The 21,521-nt window shown below is 41.3% G+C and overlaps 1 protein-coding gene across 1 annotated transcript; it reads right to left on the reverse strand.

The window, feature by feature from the left end:
• Nucleotides 1-1,548: 1,548 nt before the first annotated feature.
• Nucleotides 1,549-15,973, reverse strand: LOC110495493 (adhesion G-protein coupled receptor G7-like). Its single transcript, XM_021570770.2, has 16 exons — nucleotides 15,859-15,973; nucleotides 14,353-14,631; nucleotides 12,239-12,343; nucleotides 12,031-12,140; nucleotides 11,445-11,588; nucleotides 11,240-11,325; nucleotides 10,947-11,080; nucleotides 10,430-10,543; nucleotides 9,946-10,115; nucleotides 8,204-8,356; nucleotides 6,485-6,597; nucleotides 5,400-5,731; nucleotides 3,528-3,609; nucleotides 2,877-3,035; nucleotides 2,406-2,565; nucleotides 1,549-2,154 (listed from the first exon to the last, which is right to left on the reverse strand). Exons 1-16 carry the CDS (start codon nucleotides 15,893-15,895, stop codon nucleotides 1,948-1,950), a joined length of 2,385 nt encoding a protein of 794 aa, XP_021426445.2. The 5' UTR covers nucleotides 15,896-15,973; the 3' UTR covers nucleotides 1,549-1,947.
• Between the last annotated feature and the right edge of the window lie 5,548 nt (nucleotides 15,974-21,521).

Below are 21,521 nucleotides of genomic sequence, written 5' to 3' on the forward strand. Positions count from 1 at the left end.
CACCACCATGCTCACCAAGCTGCCACCACCATGCTTCACTGTAGGCATGGTGCCAGTTTTCCTCCGGACTTGACGCTTGGCATCAGGCCAAAGAGTTCAATCTTGGTTTCATCAGACCAGAGAATCTTGTTTCTCATGGTCCGAGTCCTTTAGGTGCCTTTTGTCAAACTCCAAGCGAGCTGTCAAGTGCCTTTTACTGAGGTGTGGCTTCCGTCTGGCCACTCTACCATAAAGGCCTGATTGGTGGAGTGCTGCCGGAGATGGTTGTCCTTCTGGAAGGTTTTCCATCTCCACAGAGGAACTCTGGAGCTCTGTCAGAGTGACCATCATGTTCTTGGTCACTTCCCTGACAAAGGCCCTTCTCCCCCGATTGCTCAGTTTGGCTGGGCGGCCAGCTCTAGGAAGAGTCTTGATGGTTCCCAACTTCTTCCATTCCATTTAAGAATGATGGAGGCACTGTGTTCATGGGGAGCGTCAATGCTGCAGAATGTTTTGTTTTCTTCGTTCTCCTTTCAGACCCCCTCTGACATGCCTGCTTTCTTCCTCAGCCTTTCATACCTCCTCGATCTCTTCCTGGCGAACCCTCTCATCCTTGCTGTCCCGTAGCGTCCTAGCCTGACCTTCTTTTGTTGCCTTGTACTACCACATATGTAATTGGCAGCTGCAGCTTTCAGCTTGTGCTGTACAGGCCCTTTCCTGCAGTCAATGACCAAAAGTGCCCTCTTTGGCCTCATGGGTGTTTGGTTTTTTTGTTTTGTTTAAGGATGAAAAATCAGGTGTTTCTATGTCAAACAGTTTTGTTATATTTCAGGCTTCTGTGAAGTATATAAAGTCTAAAATTAGGATGCAAACTCAAAATGGAATACATTTCAATTCTTTATCTGGTATTGTACAGGTGTCTTTAAAAAAAAATACATGACCATGTGTGTGTGGTGTATACTTTTGTTTCAAAGTAGATTGTTACCAAGAATCCCTCTATGTGACCCTGATTTTTCACACTGCAGTAAAATGTTAATACATTTTAAGTGCGTTAAAGACCGAACTTGGCCCACGCCTAATGTCACGACTTCCACCGAAGGTGGCTACTCTTCCTGTACGGGCGGCACTCGGCGGTCGTAGTCACCGGTCTATTAGCTGCCACCGATTCCCTTTCTTTTCTGTTGGTTATGTCTGTATTGGTTTCACCTGTTTCTTGTTTGGGGTTTGGTTCAGGGCTATTTAAGCCTTCTATGCCCACCTGCTTTTGTGTGGGCTTATTCTCGGTTCTGTTTGTAGATGGTTGTGTTTGGTTATTGTTTGGACTGTTTAGTGTCCTGTTTTGGGTCGGTCTTTATTTTTCGCCTGTTGTTTTGGCGTGACCTTTCCTTACTGGAATAAATACGGATTTCCCTGAACCTCTGCTCTCTGCGCCTGACTTCGCACCCACCACTCCTAGCTACGTGACACCTAAGCTGCACTGTTTAAAGCTATTTTCTGAGGTTTTTTTCTAACAAAAAAATACTGAACAGTTTCAAAGAGAATAATCAGTTTTATTCAAAACAGTTACATTTAAAAAAATATATATTTACAAAAATGTGCATAGCCAAAAAATCCTTGGACAACAACTTCTGAGGGAATTCACAGTAACAATACATTGATAGAAAATGGTGTGTATTATACTGTATATTATATGACAATAGTGTGGTACATAAAACATTTTACAACAGGTTGAAGGGAGGCACAGTGATGCCGAAACGTTGGTAAATACCCATTAAATTGTTGGGAGATGATGCATGCAGTGTGCCACTTCCTTTATTTTGATAGTTCATTGGACAACACAACTTCTAAGGGAATTCACAGTGAATATACGTCATACAAAATGTTGTGTGTATTATACTGTATATTATAGGACAATAGTGGAGGTATATGAGATATTTTACAACAGAGGTTGAACTTGCAGCCCATCAGTTAGATGTCTGTGGAACAAGGTGGAAATGACAGATCAGTGTCCTGTTGTGTGTATGATTCTACGTTATCACTGTGCTCGCCTCGCCATAGACTGAACTTCCTAGTGTGAAGAGGGATCCCAACACTAGAGATAGATTTCAAAGTACTTGACATCATTTTCTTGACAATTGATGTTCTTGCGGTGAACAGAATGAAAATCTGCAAGCCCTGTGGATCAAAAACACAAAGACATTATCAAGGATTTTCAGGAACACACAAGGACAAGCAAAAGGACAAGCAAAAGGTATCATTTCCATAAAGAGCAGATCAATTTATTTATGTTTACTAGGTGTCTAATTTTCAATTATGTCTGGATTCTGTGGTACAATAGTACACTAGTATTTCTAGTTGACATTTGATTCTTCAGCAGACGCTCTTATCCAGAGTGACTTACAGTAGTGAGTGCATACATTTACTACCTGAGTGGTGGTGAGAACACAGAAGGAGATGTTGAGTATGGTGTACATGGTCTGGTTCTGTGTAATGAGCAACAGATAGCCCAGGATCCAGGAGAGACCGAGCACCACAGCCAGAGAAAAGCTACTGAGGAACTTCTTCTTCATCGATGTGTGTCTTGTACTGGGAAACATAACCAACATACTTAGATTGCTGTAATAGACTGCTGTAATAGATTGTTGTAATGCTGTGGTATAAGAACAGTATGCTTCCATTGACTGAGTGGGTTAGTGCACGGTGCTTATTAAATTGTATGATTTGATTACTAATGACTGAATTAACAATAACAAAATAATAATAAATTTTATTTATAACAGCTTTTCATTGAAATACAATGAAAAATAAACAAGCGCGTTAGTAGGCATTTAAATCAAGACATCTTAATGACTACAAGTTTGTACTTTGTGCCTCCAAAATGCCCCAATTAATGTTACCTGGTTAAATGTGGGTTGGTCTTGGCTGTTGTAACTGTAAAACATACCAACACCACTGTGTTGAAGATAAGCATGAACGCCACAGGGATCAGGAACCCCCAAAACATTGGCAGCTTGAAGTCAAAGTTCCCCTTTGGATCGAGGGCAGCAAGCCAGCAACTGAGAGGTCAAATGAATGAATTAGAGAGTGGGACAATGTGACAGACAAAACAGGATGCCAGCGATTTGAATAATGTGGTATAAAGTAAATGTGGTGGGTGGTATAAGTAAACAAGAAACCTTTCCAACACAATGGATCGTTCTTCTTGTTTTTTACAACTTTTGTAATTGTTCTTAACCATCTTTAAAAGCATGCAATACAAACATTGATAGGGAAAAGCTTTTACAGTATTAGTTATAACATTTTATACAGCAATTGCCCCACATTGATATTGGTAGTACAGTACAATTCAGTACAGTTCATTTGAGAGATATTCATCACCTCCAGCTCGTGGCTTCAGCCAATCAGACTGTCCCCATGTACCCCACACACTGCCCATGCAGTGGTTTACAAAAAAATAAATACGTTGAGCCGGGTCGCTCTCTTTCAAGTACAGTATAGTACAGTACAACACAGTACAGAGTAGTAGTACAGTAGTAGTATTGACTCACAATTCCTCCTGCCTGTATCCCAGTGGACCATCCACTCTGTAACTAATTCCTAAGGTGAGGGCCACCACAACTGCAGGCAATCCTAAAGGAGAGAATGATGTTGTTATTTCCTGGTAGATTTGCATGCAGCCATATACATAGTATATACAGTGCCTTGCGAAAGTATTCGGCCCCCTTGAACTTTGCGACCTTTTGCCACATTTCAGGCTTCAAACATAAAGATATAAAACTGTATTTTTTTGTGAAGAATCAACAACAAGTGGGACACAATCATGAAGTGGAACGACATTTATTGGATATTTCAAACTTTTTTAACAAATCAAAAACTGAAAAATTGGGCGTGCAAAATTATTCAGCCCCTTTACTTTCAGTGCAGCAAACTCTCTCCAGAAGTTCAGTGAGGATCTCTGAATGATCCAATGTTGACCTAAATGACTAATGATGATAAATACAATCCATCTGTGTGTAATCAAGTCTCCGTATAAATGCACCTGCACTGTGATAGTCTCAGAGGTCCGTTAAAAGCGCAGAGAGCATCATGAAGAACAAGGAACACACCAGGCAGGTCCGAGATACTGTTGTGAAGAAGTTTAAAGCCGGATTTGGATACAAAAAGATTTCCCAAGCTATAAACATCCCAAGGAGCTGCCGTCCCTCTTAACTTTCAGCTCATACAAGGAGAAGACTGATCAGAGATGCAGCCAAGAGGCCCATGATCACTCTGGATGAACTGCAGAGATCTACAGCTGAGGTGGGAGACTCTGTCCATAGGACAACAATCAGTCGTATATTGCACAAATTTGGCCTTTATGGAAGAGTGGCAAGAAGAAAGCCATTTCTTAAAGATATCCATAAAAAGTGTCGTTTAAAGTTTGCCACAAGCCACCTGGGAGACACACCAAACATGTGGAAGAAGGTGCTCTGGTCAGATGAAACCAAAATTGAACTTTTTGGCAACAATGCAAAACGTTATGTTTGGTGTAAAAGCAACACAGCTCATCAGCCTGAACACACCATCCCCACTGTCAAACATGGTGGTGGCAGCATCATGGTTTGGGCCTGCTTTTCTTCAGCAGGGACAGGGAAGATGGTTACAATTGATGGGAAGATGGATGGAGTTAAATACAGGACCATTCTGGAAGAAAACCTGATGGAGTCTGCAAAAGACCTGAGACTGGGACGGAGATTTGTCTTCCAACAAGACAATGATCCAAAACATAAAGCAAAATCTACAATGGAATGGTTCAAAAATAAACATATCCAGGTGTTAGAATGGCCAAGTCAAAGAGAATCTGTGGAAAGAACTGAAAACTGCTGTTCACAAATGCTCTCCATCCAACCTCACTGAGCTCGAGCTGTTTTGCAAGGAGGAATGGGAAAAAATTTCAGTCTCTCGATGTGCAAAACTGATAGAGGCATACCCCAAGCGACTTACAGCTGTAATCGCAGCAAAAGGTGGCGCTACAAAGTATTAACTTAAGGGGGCTGAATAATTTTGCACGCCCAATTTTTCAGTTTTTGATTTGTTAAAAAAGTTTGAAATATCCAATAAATGTCGTTCCACTTCATGATTGTGTCCCACTTGTTGTTGATTCTTCACAAAAAAATACAGTTTTATATATTTATGTTTGAAGCCTGAAATGTGGCAAAAGGTCGCAAAGTTCAAGGGGGCCGAATACTTTCGCAAGGCACTGTATATACCACACATACATCCTCTAAAGACATTACATCACTATACAAGTAGCTTTTAAGTTCTATTTCAGGCTTATTAGAGCCTGAAAATATCACCTAGCATTAGTTTTAGTTCAAGGAGCCCAGGTCTAATGTCAGCCGAAACGACTAAATACTTAATGTTTCTCCATGCTGTCCTACCCCATCCGATGGCCACGGTATAGGCTGTGAAGTGTGATGGGCTGGTGGCCAGGCTGTTTCTGATCATTAGGAAGACATGTGTGGCGTACAGCGTGTTCCAGGTGAACGTCCCCAACAGGAAGTACTGCAGCAGGACTGCCACTGCAGTACAGGGCCCTCTGTCCCGCTCTGTGTGTGTGTCGGACGGGGGGAGAATGTTGTCCTCCTGTATTTTAGGTTTGCCCAGCTGTTTATGAGGGTTGCTCACTCCCAACATGAAGAGGAGGGTGAAGATCAGGAGACACACGCAGACGCTCACTAAGAGGACCGTTGGGTTGGTTTTGCGTGATTTCCTGGGGACAGGTGATAGACAACACTATGTTAGGGAAGTTATATGTGTAGCTATGGATGTGTTGGTTCATTAATAGTGGGTTTTATAATGGTTTCATCTATCAAGTCCTGTTGGATCAGACAAAGGGCTTCTTTACACTATTGATCATTCTGAATTGCTTCTGGATCCCTGTAGGATCTTACCGGGTCACCAACTGGAATGTTATTGTATATTTTGAATTGGTTCTGGACACTGTAGGATCTTACCGGGTCACCAACTGGAATGTTATTGTATATTTTGAATTGGTTCTGGACACTGTAGGATCTTACTGGGTCACCAACTGGAATGTTATTGTATATTTTGAATTGGTTCTGGACACTGTAGGATCTTACTGGGTCACCAACTGGAATGTTATTGTATATTTTGAATTGGTTCTGGATCCCTGTAGGATCTTACCGGGTCACCAACTGGAATGTTATTGTATATTTTGAATTGGTTCTGGACACTGTAGGATCTTACCTGGTCACCATCTGGAATGTTATTGTATATTTTGAAATGGTTCTGGAACCCTGTAGGATCTTACCTGGTCACCATCTGGAATGTTATTGTATATTTTGAAATGGTTCTGGAACCCTGTAGGATCTTACCTGGTCACCATCTGGAATGTTACTGTATATTTTGAATTGGTTCTGGAACACTGTAGGATCTTACCTGGTCACCATCTGGAATGTTACTGTATATTTTGAATTGGTTCTGGAACCCTGTAGGATCTTACCTGGTCACCATCTGGAATGTTATTGTTAAACTCAACCCTATGATGGACATGGAGCATCCCAATATGGTGATCCAGTTTAGCTCATCAGCGTATTTAAAGTCCCTCCTGAACGACTGCAGAAAGAAAATAAAAATATATATTTCAACACTAAGTTTGTCACAGTCAGAAATATTTGTTGAGGATAGGCCAATGTCTCATCCTGCGCTCTGCAGAATATCAGATCTCATCAATGACTGGAGAAGGGTTTAACATCCCCATGGCTTAGGCTACCACATCCTTATGATTTGCAAGTCTATTTTTTCGTAAGCTCAACGTGACTGCAAGAGACAGGTTGGAATGTCTGACTGAAATACTGGACAAATAAAAAAAAATCTAAATTGGTGGTGGTGTTTGAATGTGTTGATGGTTTGGTTGCGGGACAAAGGTCCAAAATGGAGGACTGTCCTGCACAATCTGGGACATGTGATCACTCTATTCCCATGGTGAATGGCTAGGCCCACTACTGTGTGAAACCACACACTATTTCAGGTATATTACCGCAACAATCGATATGGTGAAAACAAGGTGTGAGGAGGTACAGAAACTCACATCAATACCTTTGTCTGATAACAATGTAAATCTAAGAAGTATATAGCTAGCAATCAATATAGCTAGCAATCAATAGGAAACTGACTGAACCACTAAAAAACTCCCCAGCTTTCCAAATGGATGTTAGTTGTGAGGGCCGAGATGCCCGTTCATTTACTTTTGTTAGCTACATGTCGGGGTGCTATTCACAAGGATATATTGTTCTGTCTCACGATTCAAGCATGAAACTGCACAGAGGATCGGCTGCATGGCTATATTGACGAAAAACAGATTCCATGAGATCGAATGGTGGACAAACAAAACAGACTTTGTTGACTTTCTGTGTAATGAAAATAAAATGTGTCTCCTTGCCTATGTAAATTACATATTTGGGAAACTGAACACAAGAATGCAGGTAAAATACAAAAACATTCTACAGTCGAGTGACTGAATCAGTGCATTCAGAAAAAAATATTTCTTATTGGAGAGAAATCTGTTTGACTGTGATCCTGCCTCAGTTGACATGCCGGTAAGTGAAATCGAAAACAGATTGTGCCGTCATATGACCGAATGCTGCAGACAAAGCATTTTGGTTCCTGACCCAAAGGGATTAAATATCATGCCGTCTCGCTCTGAGTATTGAAACTCATGATACCCCTTTGACAGCTCATATCTGTGTGAGGCTGGAATTAGTGTTCTAGTTTGCATTAAAACCAAATATCGATCCAGGTTAGAGGTGACAGCAGAGATGAGGTGAACACTGGCAACCACACCACCTGATTTTGAGAACATCCGACACGACATGCATCATGTCTCTTATCTCACCATCTCATTAGTGATGGTGAGATAAGAGACTTTATGTCAGACCAATTTACATTGACTGTCATAGCCTCACATTAAATGTATGTGATGGTGAGTTGAGAAAACAATCATAAATACTGTTAGAATGTTTTGCAATTGACTGCCATAGCACCATAGACCCAACTAAAAAAAACTAAACATTGCTCTTAATTACAAAAAGAAATTCACATGGTTGGGGTCACAAGAACTTTCAGATATCAAAATGGGGTCATGTTTCAAAAAGGTTTGTGAACCCCTCCATAGGTCAGCGTGTGGTCAGTAAAAGGGAGATGAAGGCAGCTAGCTACTCACCATCAGCACAGCAAAGTTAGTGGTGTGATTACAGAAACATTGCAGGCCGTCTGCTGAGTGGTTGACTTTGGAGCAGCCAAAGGTGCTCCAGTCTTTCAACGTGTAGTTCCATGACACGCAGGCAAAGTCATAGAGGGAGGTGTTGGGAACAGCCTGAGAAGTGAGAACAGACACAAACTCACTGTAAATCCTTCAGCAAAAGACATGCACTGATAGTATTCCTCATTCAAAAAAAATTATAAAGTCAATTGTGAAGTATGAAAGGTCATCACGCAAATGTGGAAAGAAGAAGTTTCAATTATGATACATCATATTATATACAATGCAATATTTGCTTCCTTGTTCTTAATGGCAGATAAGCCATTAGTCATCTTAATTATCAATCAAGTACAAGGGAGGAACAAAAATCCACAGCCACTAGCCTAGTCTTAGTCTAAAATTAACTTTAAAAAAAATCCTCAGCAATCTACACAAAATACCCCATAATGACAAAGGAAAAACAGGTTTTAAGAAATGTTTGTAAATGTGTAAAAATTAAACGCTGAAATACCTTATTTACATAACTATTCAGACACTTTGCTATGAGACTCGAAATTGAGCTCAGGTGCATCCTGTTTCCATTGATAATCCTTGAGATGTTTCTACAACTTGATTTACCATGTGTGGTAAATTAAATTGATTGAACATGATTTGGAAAGGCACACCTGTCTATACGCGGTCTCACAGTTGACAGTGCATGTCAGATCAAAAACCAAGCCATGAGGTCGAAGGAATTGTCCGTAGAGCTCCGAGACAGGATTGTGTTGAGGCACAGATCTGGGGAAGGGTACCAAAAAAGTTCTGCAGCGTTGAAGGTCCCCAAGAACACTTCCATTCTTAAATGGAAGAAGTTCGGAACCACCAAGAATCTTCCTAGAACTGGCCGCCCAGCCAAACTGAGCAATTGGGGGAGAAGATGGTCACTCTGACAGAGCGCCAGAGTTCCTCTGTGAAGATGAGAGAACCTTCCAGAAGGACAACCATCTCTGCAGCACTCCATCAATCAGGCATTTATGGTAGAGTGGCCAGACGGAAGCCACCCCTCAGTAAAAGGCACATGACAGCCCGCTTGGAGTTTGACAAAAGGCACCTAAAGGACTCGGGCCATGAGAAACAAGATTCTCAGGTCTGATGAAACCAAGATTGAACTCTTTGGCCTGGCACCATGCCTACGGTGAAGCATGGTGGTGGCAGCATCATGCTGTGGGGATGTTTTTCAGTTGAACGGAGCAAAGTACAAAGATAGCCTTGATGAAAACCTGCTCCAGAGCACTCAGGCCCTCAGACTGGGGCAAGGTTTCAAATTCCAACAGGACAATGACCCTAAGCACACAGCCAAGACAATGCAGGAGTCTTTGAACGGCTGTAATCGCTGCCAAAGGTGCTTCAACAAAGTACTGAGAAAAGGGTCTGAATACTTACGTAAATGTAATATAAGTTTTTTTAATGTTTAATACATTTACAAACATTTCTAAGAACCTGTTTTTGCTTTGTCATTATGGGGTATTGTGTGTACGTAGATTGATGAGGTAAAATAGCAATTTAATACATTTTTTAATAAGGGTGTAACGTAACAAAATGTGGGAAAAGTGAAAGGGTCTGAATACTTTCCAAATGCACTGAAGATAATGGACAACTTCCCATTATATTTCGCAGATAGATTTGGACCACGATGTGTTTACTTATTCCAAGAGAAATCTTACTGTGGGCTTGAAGAGCATCTCAACATGTAACCCAGACACTTGTCCCAGGTTAGCAGAGATGACCCTTCTGCTGGTTCCTGGAGAAGCTCTGAAAGCCTTGGACCTGAAGAACCGGTCGTTTTGGTAGAGCACAAAACCAATGGAGTGGTTTGTGTTTTTACTATGCAAAACTGAGTAGAGTGAAATTGAATGAGAGAGGGTAGAGGGAGAGAGAGAGTGGGGAGAGAGAGATTGCTGTTCATATCAGAACGTATACACGAGTAGCTTGACCTTGCCTTGTAGAACTATCATGGAAGCCTAATTATTTCTCAATAGTTTACCTATCCATATGTCATATGACTCATCTTTATTGGACAATCTAAATATTTGGCATTGCTGACCTGATTTTGGCCACCACAAAGAGCAGTTAAGCGCTCTCGGTGAAAGCGTATAAGGAAATTAAATATTGAGGATCTACACTGTTAGCATACCAGCATTGACTCACCTGGTGGGAATTTGATAACAATCTGGACATCGGTCGCACCTCCTTCATCAGCTATCAGTTCAGAGGTATTGGTGTTGAGATGAATTCTGTTGGCCACAAAATTACCAGATCTTCCTGTAGACGGAGATTAAACTGATTTAGCAATTTAAAGCAGAACAATATAGTGTTACTTCTGTACCACAGGAGGCTGGTGGAACCTTAATTGGGGAGAATGGGCTCATGGTAACGGCTGGAGTGGAATCAGTGGAATGGTATCAAATACATCAAACACGCGGTTTCCATGTGTTTTATGCCATTCCATTCGCTCTGTTCCATCCATTATTATGAGTCGTCCTCCCCTCAGCAGCCTCCACTGTATCTGTTCTTGTCTGTAGTACACCAATTCAAATCCATTCCAAACCTTATTGACAGCAGAGGAGAAACATTTAAAAATGAGGTGATAGAACTAGACTGTCAACACAGATATAAACTTTCACTTTAAATGCCAGTATGTAGGTTCACTAGCAGTCCCACCCACCAGTCAGAGCAGTAAACTGGATCCCTACTGTGTCACTTGGTACTTGGACAGACTGGACTGCCACGTTGGGCCGAACCACCGAGGACACATTATTGTTCTGGTCCAGGGAAAACATCTCTAGGGTCTCTGTGAGGCTGGGAGAGAAACACAGAAAAACATTAGTTTGCATGCACCATGCAGAGGCACACGTACACACATAAACTCAAACATATGCAGAAACGCAAACCACCACACACACACACACACACCACACACACCACACACACACACCACACACACACACACTCCTGTACTTTTGGACAGCGTCTCTCTCCTGTGTACTCTCCTCACTGGCATTGAGCAGCTGACTGATGGTGGTTACAGCTGCCACTGTGATGTCCTGCAACATAATCAAAACCAGGGGATGAACCTCAAGTGTTCAAGTCACTGCAGTAACAACCTCACGTTTCTCTCCAGAACATGTCATAGTTCACGACTTGATTTCAAAACATGTTATACCTCTGTGATATTTGCAGACTGAAGCAGTGTGTTAGCTATCTGAGCTGCTGTGGTGATGTTGTCAGCTGACAGCCGCTTTGGTTGGGAGGTCAGGATCTGAGTACTGAAGGCTAACTTTCGTAAATGAGATGAACTGCTGGAGATCTGAACAGGAATTTTAGTATTGTTTGTCAACAGAACATTGTATAAGTGGCAGCAACATGCTGAACTGTGAGTGCATTTGGATATTATAGTTGCCAGTACTAACTATGTTGCTCAGTTGGTAAAGTATGGCCCTTGAAATACCAGTGTTGTGGGTTCAATGCCCACAGGGGACCAGTATGAAAATGTATGCACCCATTACTGTAAGTCAGTCTGGATAAGAACATCTACTAAATGCAATGTGAAACACAAGAAAGAAAAGTTCCTAAAACTGTTAAGCAGAATAAAGGAGCAGAATACATGATCTGAAGGTAGAAGCCAGTTGTTACTGATCTTCAAACTGTAAGATCCACTCCTCATAATGATGACTGTAACTGACCTGAAAAATGCTAAATTGAGGCTGGTCATAAATCAAGATTATAAAAAAATATACCTATTGACTTACATTTCCTAGAATGTCATTGAGGGTTAATTCACACTCCAGCCTGTTAGGAGCATCAAACTGTGGAGATCCAGTGTTATTTGAACATTCTGCTAAGGCTACTGGTAAACCAGCTGGAGGAACCAAGATAGTAAAGATTTTGTGTTACCTAATACAACATTAATTAAGACTGTAACATTTTTGTCATTTTAGGTGAATAAAAGTAACATACCACTGGTTGTCTTCTCATCACATGACTCTTCTGAATAAGCAGACCAGCCAACCACCGTTCTTGGGAAGGAGAATCCATCCTTCCTGGTGGAATTGCAGAAATACCCTATTGAAGTAAAATGCATTTCAATATGGACCAAATGTATGACTGAACATGAAATGTATATTCTGAATGTGAAATCCAAGGAGTAGTGTTGTGGACTGTGAATATGAGATCCAGGTTTAGGTATAGTAGCGGAGTGGTGTGTACTCTGAATGTGAGATGCAGGGTTATGTGTAGTATTGTAGTGGTGTGTACTGTGAATGGTAGATCCAGGGTTAGGTATAGCAGTGTAGTATTGTGGAGGAGTCTGAATGGTAGATCCAGGGTTAGGTATAGTAGTGTAGTATTGTGGAGGAGTCTGAATGGTAGATCCAGGGTTAGGTATAGTAGTGTAATATTGTGGAGGAGTCTGAATGGTAGATCCAGGGTTAGGTATAGTATTGTAGTGGTGTGTACTGTGAATGGTAGATCCAGGGTTAGGTATAGCAGTGTAGTATTGTGGAGGAGTCTGAATGGTAGATCCAGGGTTAGGTATAGTATTGTAGTGGTGTGTACTGTGAATATGAGATCCAGGGTTAGGTGTAGTATTGTAGTGGTGTGTACTGTGAATATGAGATCCAGGGTTAGGTGTAGTATTGTAGTGGTGTGTACTGTGAATATGAGATCCAGGGTTAGGTATAGTAGTGTAGTGGTGTGTACTGTGAATATGAGATCCAGGGTTAGGTATAGTAGCGGAGTGGTGTGTAGTCTGAATGTGAGATCCAGGGTTAGGTGTAGTATTGTAGTGGTGTGTACTGTGAATATGAGATCCAGGGTTAGGTGTAGTATTGTAGTGGTGTGTACTGTGAATATGAGATCCAGGGTTAGGTATAGTAGCGGAGTGGTGTGTAGTCTGAATGTGAGATCCAGGGTTAGGTGTAGTATTGTAGTGGTGTGTACTGTGAATATGAGATCCAGGGTTAGGTGTAGTATTGTAGTGGTGTGTACTGTGAATATGAGATCCAGGGTTAGGTGTAGTATTGTAGTGGTGTGTACTGTGAATATGAGATCCAGGGTTAGGTGTAGTATTGTAGTGGTGTGTACTGTGAATATGAGATCCAGGGTTAGGTGTAGTATTGTAGTGGTGTGTACTGTGAATATGAGATCCAGGGTTAGGTGTAGTATTGTAGTGGTGTGTACTGTGAATATGAGATCCAGGGTTAGGTGTAGTATTGTAGTGGTGTGTACTGTGAATATGAGATCCAGGGTTAGGTGTAGTATTGTAGTGGTGTGTACTGTGAATGTGAGATCCAGGGTTAGGAGTAGTATTGTAGTGGTGTGTACTGTGGATGTGAGATTGAGGGTTAGGTATAGTAGTGTAGTGGTGTGTACTGTGAATGGTAGATCCAGGGTTAGGTATAGTAGTGTAGTATTGTGGAGGAGTCTGAATGGTAGATCCAGGGTTAGGTATAGTAGTGTATTATTGTGGAGGAGTCTGAATGGTAGATCCAGGGTTAGGTATAGTAGTGTAGTATTGTGGAGGAGTCTGAATGGTAGATCCAGGGTTAGGTATAGTAGTGTAGTGGTGTGTACTGTGAATGGTAGATCCAGGGTTATGTATAGTAGTGTAGTGGTGTGTACTGTGAATGGTAGATCCAGGGTTAGGTATAGTAATGTAGTGGTGTGTACTGTGAATGGTAGATCCAGGGTTAGGTATAGTAGTGTAGTATTGTGGAGGAGTCTGAATGGTAGATCCAGGGTTAGGTATAGTAGTGTAGTATTGTGGAGGAGTCTGAATGTTAGATCCAGGGTTAAGTATAGTAGTGTAGTATTGTGGAGGAGTCTGAATGGTAGATCCAGGGTTAGGTATAGTAGTGTAATATTGTGGAGGAGTCTGAATGGTAGATCCAGGGTTAGGTATAGTAGTGTAGTATTGTGGAGGAGTCTGAATGGTAGATCCAGGGTTAGGTATAGTAGTGTAGTATTGTGGAGGAGTCTGAATGGTAGACCCAGGGTTAGGTATAGTAGTGTAGTATTGTGGAGGAGTCAATGGTAGATCCAGGGTGAGGTATAGTGTAAGTGTGTGGATGTACCCTCTGAACAGGTGTCTCCGGTCCACTCATCAGGACAGATACAGACTCCACTCTGCAGCTCACCACCATTTATACAGACCAGAGGAGGGGTTGTGGTGATAGAGGTGGTGTTGGAGGTGGTGGGGAGACTGGTACTGGTGATAGGGATAGAGGTAGGGTAACCAGTAGTTGGAAGACCAGTAGTATTTAGGGTTATAGGGTCATCAGTTGTTGGGTTTTTTATGTCAATGGTGGTTGGAATGGCAGAGGATGTGATGAGATCCTCCTGTGGAAAGGAGACTTTAAAAAAGATAATTAACTCTGTAAACAACATAAACAAGGATACATAGTGTCAGTTCCTATAATCATAGGAGATGATCCATGCTGTTCCAGTTTCATTGTGTCTGCATCAGTGTAGAAATGTTTTCTACTGTACTTTATGTGAGAAAGAAGTCATTATCACTGCCAATAAACGGCTGATAGCAAAGGCTACTCTGTTATCAACTGTATTTAGGACCTGACTGTAGTCTATTCACAGTATGTAAACAACAACTTAACAATACATCTAAATAGTGTTGGTATAAAAATAAAGTCTGAAACAATGTCTTCACTGATGCTACTGTATCCCTTGCAGCAAACAGACAAAATATCAATCATTCATTGACTATAAAACTTCAAAATTCATAAACCAAACTGTAAAAACTGTTAGGTCATATATTGGCAATAATCATTTGTTAAGTTAAATGCATCATACATTTTTGCACATCTGAATTGAAAGCAATTTTCCAACATAATTCTCAATCACAGAAGACTCTTAACAACAACATCATAAGAGATGACATGGAAAGGGATGCTGGCCCATGTTGACTCCAATGCTTCCCAAAGCTATGTCCTGTTGAAGGACAGCCATCTCTGTAGCACTCAGGCCTTTATGGTAGAGTGGCCAGATCCTTGATGAAAACATGATCCAGAGCACTCAGGACCTCAGATTGGGGTGAAGGTTCACCTTCCAACAGGACAATGACCCTAAGCACACAGCCAGGACAATGCAAGAGTGGCTTCAGGACAAGTCTCTGAATGTCCTTGAGTGGCCCAGGCAGAGCCCGGACTTGAACCCGATCGAACATCTCTGGAGAGACCTGACAATAGCTGTGCAGCAAGGTTCCTCATCCAAACTGAATGCGAGAAACTTCCCAAATACAGGTGTACCACACTCATATCCAAGAAGACTCGATGTTGTAATCGCTGATGCTTCAACAAAGTACTGAGTAAAGGGTCTGAACACTTATGTAAATGTCATATTTCATTTTTACATTTTTCATAAATTAGCAAAAATGTTTTTGCTTTGTCATTATGGGGTATTGTGTGTAGATTTAATCAATCTAAAACATTTTCGAATAAGACTGTAACGTAACAAAATGTGGAAAAAGTAAGGGGTCTGAATCTTTTCTGAAAGCACTGTGTGTCATGGAAAGTGCATGTGTTCTTAAACCACCCTGAATGGATCAAATATATAGCAAGTCTTACCTGTAGCAAAGACAACCATAATCCATAGCTCTTTCATTTCTGCTGTTTCCAGTCATCCGGTGTCATCAGACTGCACATTATTAGACCGTCTGTGGGTCTTATGCTGCTCTCCTCCTGTCACAGAGACTGTAGTGACGTGCAGATACCAGTTAATGATTTACTATTGAAATTAAGGGGGAAGTACTGTACAGTGGCTCCAACACAACTCACATTGCCAACAGGATCAGTAAAGACACACACAAGTAGATCAGCTACATGACTGGATGAATAAAATGGTTACACATGGATGGATACTGTGAGGACCAGTTAACCAATAGCATTACCCTTCTCTATGCAACACATTATTGGTTGCAGCTGGGAAGGTACAGTACATGTTTTGGTAAACAGAAACGTTTTTCCACTACAGCATGTGTAATTCGATCTCCTGATCAGAGGGGAATAGTTTTAAACAATGGAACTGGGTTGGAGTGTTGGAGGTCTGGATTAGAATGTGAGGACACTAGAGGGTAGACTTCTCTAGAACATGGTTTCCGAAACTATAATTTAGAAACAAATTAATTGTTGAGTACTGTCACAGCCAGAAGACGATTGGCCACCTCTCATAGCCTGGTCCCTCTGTAGGTTTCTTCCTAGGTTCTGGCCTTTCTAGGGAGTTTTTCCTAGGTGCCGTGCTTCTACACCTGCATTGCTTGCTGTTTGGGGTTTTAGGCTGCGTTTCTGTACAGCACTTTGATATATCAGCTGATGTAAGAAGGTCTTTATAAATACATTTGATTTGATTTGATTAAAATGTGCATTGACACCGGCACACAACCATATGGACTCAATCTGTCCACTGCTCTTGTCTTCTCGGAACCCTTTCCCTGTTCCTTTACAGTTCTGGATGGCTCCTCTCATTAAGGCCACATCATGCCCTGACCTAATCATGGGTATGTCCCAATAATATCACCTTCCTCCTGAAACCATTCACTACTTCACCCACATATCTAAAAGCATTCATACATTTTTAAGATTGATAATATAGTCTAGCCATCTATCTGAAATTGTAGTAATCATGGCTTGTAAAACTGACCATCCTACCAATCCTCGACTTTGGCGATGTAATTTACAAAATAGCCTCCAATACCCTACTCAACAAATTGGATGCAGTCTATCACAGTGCAATCCGTTTTGTCACCAAAGCCCCATATACTACCCACCATTGCGACCTGTACGCTCTCGTTGGCTGGCCCTCGCTTCATACTCGTCGCCAAACCCACTGGCTCCATGTCATCTACAAGACCCTGCTAGGTAAAGTCCCCCCTTATCTCAGCTCGCTGGTCACCATAGCATCTCCCACCTGTAGCACACGCTCCAGCAGGTATATCTCTCTAGTCACCCCCAAAACCAATTATTTCTTTGGCCGCCTCTCTTTCCAGTTCTCTGCTGCCAATGACTGGAACGAACTACAAAAATCTCTGAAACTGGAAACACTTATCTCCCTCACTAGCTTTAAGCACCAACTGTCAGAGCAGCTCACAGATTACTGCACATGTACATAGCCCACCTATAATTTAGCCCTATCAACTACCTCTTTCCCAACTGTATTTAATTTATTTATTTATTTTGCTCCTTTGCACCCCATTATTTTTATTTCTACTTTGCACATTCTTCCATTGCAAAACTACCATTCCAGTGTTTTACTTGCTATATTGTATTTACCTTGCCACCAAGGCCTTTTTTGCCTTTACCTCCCTTCTCACCTCATTTGCTCACATTGTATATAGACTTGTTTATACTTTATTATTGACTGTATGTTTGTTTTACTCCATGTGTAACTCTGTGTTGTTGTATCTGTCGAACTGCTTTGCTTTATCTTGGCCAGGTCGCAATTGTAAATGAGAACTTGTTCTCAACTTGCCTACCTGGTTAAATAAAGGTAAAATAAATAAAAATGGTTGAATTACCGACTGGGGAGCCCTAATTGATTATGAAAGAAACTCTCACTCAGATATCATAATAAAAACTGCAAACATTTCTCTCCACCCTACGGCAACATGTGTACTGTGGAATCGCAAGAAATTAGTTGTTAAAGTGTAAACATTTTCTCTGCACCCCATGGCAAAATTATTAGATTTGCATTGTGGGTGGGGGTATTTGTTCTGAACTGACTCGCCTAGTTAAATAAAGGTAAAAATAAATATTTAAAAGAGACTTGCATCCCTCCGCTGGCTTGCCTCTGAAGCTAAGCTGGATGGAAGACCAGATGCTTGCATCCCTCCGCTGTTGGAGGGCCAGTAGGAGGCACCCTCTGGTCTAAATATCCCAGGGTAATGATTGGGGACATTGCCCTGTGTTGGATGTTGTCTTTCAGATGGGATGTTAAATGGGGGTCCTGACTCTCTGTGGTCACTAAAGATCCCATGGCACTTATTGTAAGAGGAGGGGTGGTAACCTAAATACCCAATCTGGCTCTCATACTGTCAAAGTCATCCCCAGCTTACATTCATCTCCTCTCCCCTGTAACTATTCCCCAGGTTGTTGCTGTAAATGAGAATGTTGTCTCAGTCAACTTAACTGGTAAAATAAAGGTTAATGGCTAATGGTGTTAATGTGATACACTGCTGGGTACCTAAGGAGTAGGGATGCACAATTCTGGGGACTTTCAATAAATTCCCTGCTTTTCCAGAGATTCTGGATTTCCTGCTCATTCCCCCAACCAGGATTCTAGGAAAACAATGTAATTTATTGAAAGTTCCTGGAATTTTGCAACCCTACTAAGGAGATATCCTATCTGTCATATATAGTGACAATATTGAGGTAGAGAATAACCAAATCATATGTAAATAAATCATATGTAAATAAGAATTTGTATAAACTGTACATCAGACTTTGTTTGAGGAGCACAACGCAGATATACAGTACAGTATGAGCATCATAGCTCCTGGTGACATCAACATCACCCCTTCAGATCACAGCTACATTACCATCAACATCAACTCTCCATAATATAATACCACAGTCATCCTTTAGGCAAAATGTATTGAAATACATCTATTGTAATCTTGTTTTTCTTAGGTCTAGTTGAGGCTAGTATCGATTGGATACACTATGACCGGATCCGGCCCGTGAGCCCATTCAATCCGGCTCAGATGTATACCCCAAAATTCCACCAGAGGTCTCTTCACAATCACCTATTCCAAAACAGACTATGGGAGGCGCACAGTATTACATAGAGCCATGACTACATGGAACTCTATTCCACATCAGGTAACTGATTCAAGCAATAGAATAAGAAAAACAGATGTAAATAAACCTTATGGAACAGCTGGGACTGTACAGAGACACACACACACACACACACACACACACACACACACAGGTACAGACACGAACTAGCTCACGCACTCTATACACATGTACATTGTAATATTGTTGTATGGTAGTATTATACATTTTGCATTGTATATACAGTGGGGAGAACAAGTATTTGATACACTGCCGATTTTGCAAGTTTTCCTACTTACAAAGCATGTAGAGGTCTGTAATTTTTATCATAGGTACACTTCAACTGTGAGAGGCGGAATCTAAAACAAAATCCAGAAAATCACATTGTATGATTTTTAAGTAATTAATTTGCATTTTATTGCATGACATAAGTATTTGATACATCAGAAAAGCAGAACTTAATATTTGGTACAGCTACCTTTGTTTGCAATTACAGAGATCATACGTTTTCTGTAGTTCTTGACCAGGTTTGCACACACTGCAGCAGGGATTTTGGCCCACTCCTCCATACAGACCTTCTCCAGATCCTTCAGGTTTCGAGGCTGTCGCTGGGCAAAATGGACTTTCAGCTCCCTCCAAAGATTTTCTATTGGGTTCAGGTCTGGAGACTGGCTAGGCCACTCCAGGACCTTGTGATGATTCTTACGGAGCCACTCCTTAGTTGCTGTGGCTGTGTGTTTCAGGTCGTGGTCATGCTTGAAGACCCAGCCACGATCCATCTTCAATGCTCTTACTGAGGGAAGGAGGTTGTTGGCCAAAATCTCGCGATACTTGGTCCCATCCATCCTCCCCTCAATAGATGCAGTCATCCTGTACCCTTTGCAGAAAAGCATCCCCAAAGAATGATGTTTCCACCTCCATGCTTCAAGGTTGGGAGGGTGTTCTTGGGGTTGTACTCATCCTTCTTCTTCCTCCAAGCACGGCGAGTGGAGTTTAGACCAAAAAGCTCTATTTTTGTCTCATCAGACCACATGAACTTCTCCCATTCCTCCTCTGGATCATCCAGATGGTCATTGGCAAACTTCAGACGGGCCTGGACATGCGCTGGCTTGAGCAGGGGGACCTTGCGTGCACTGCTGGATTTTAATCCATGACGGCGTAGTGTGTTACTAATGATTTTCTTTGAGACTGTGGTCCCAGCTCTCTTCAGGTCATTGACCAGGTCCTGGCGTGTAGTTCTGGGCTGATCCCTCTCCTTCCTCATGGTCATTGATGCCCCACGAGGTGAGATCTTGCATGGAGCCCCAGACAAAGGGTGATTGATCGTCATCTTGAACTTCTTCCATTATCTAATAATTGCGCCAACAGTTGTTGCCTTCTCACCAAGCTGCTTGCCTTACTGTCCTGTAGCGCATCCCAGCCTTGTGCAGGTCTACAATTTTATCCCTGATGTCCTTACACAGCTCTCTAGTCTCGGCCATTGTGGAGAGGTTGGAGTCTGTTTGATTGAGTGTGTGGACAGGTGTCTTTTATACAGGTAACGAGTTCAAACAGGTGCAGTTAATACAGGTAAAGAGTGGAGAACAGGAGGGCTTCTTAAAGAAAAAACTAACAGGTCTGTAAGAGCCGGAATTCTTACTTGGTTGGTAGGTGATCAAATACTTATATCATGCAATAAAATTAATTACTTAAAAATCATACAATGTGATTTTCTGGATTTTTGTTTTAGATTCCGTCTCTCACAGTTGCAGTGTACATATGATAAAAATTACAGACCTCTACATGCTTTGTAAGTAGGAAAACCTGCAAAATTGGCAGTGTATCAAATACTTGTTCTCTCCACTGTATGTAGTGGTGTAATAATGTTATATGATGTACTGTTTTATATTTTGTTTTATGTGTAATGTAAGTGTCTTAATGTGTTAGGATCCCTAATAAATACAAATATATTTATATATTTAAATATATACATTGCAATTATTCTCGAATAAGTGGCAGTTCATGTGCAAAGGATGAGCATTTAAATTAAAATAATTATCAACTGTGTGTAGTGAATCCATTTTGTCTTTCCCGCTCTTTCTCAGTCCCCACCCATTTCCTTTGTCTACCAAGCCTTCATATCGGCTTTGTCCGCCAGGAACTTTTTCTTTGTATCATGTAGTAACCCAAATATCTACTGTTTGTTTGTTATGTATTCTGTGTGATTATTTAGTTAGTTAATTAATAAATAATGAAGCCAACTCGTATATATCTGATTCATGATTTAGGCTAGGAATTGTGACGTTCAGTAATGAGAACTGATGAGGTAATAATAATTTATTAATAGAAGACTGTAATTGATCAGATATTAAAATATCTGAAGAGTTATATTCGGAAAATTTAAATTCAGTAAATCTCAACATTTTCAGTAGTGCCCTGACTTCCTAGTTAATTAATGTTTACATGATTAGTTTAAT

The sequence above is a fragment of the Oncorhynchus mykiss genome, chromosome 18 (genome assembly GCF_013265735.2).
Source record: "Oncorhynchus mykiss isolate Arlee chromosome 18, USDA_OmykA_1.1, whole genome shotgun sequence".
Lineage (NCBI taxonomy): Eukaryota > Metazoa > Chordata > Actinopteri > Salmoniformes > Salmonidae > Oncorhynchus > Oncorhynchus mykiss.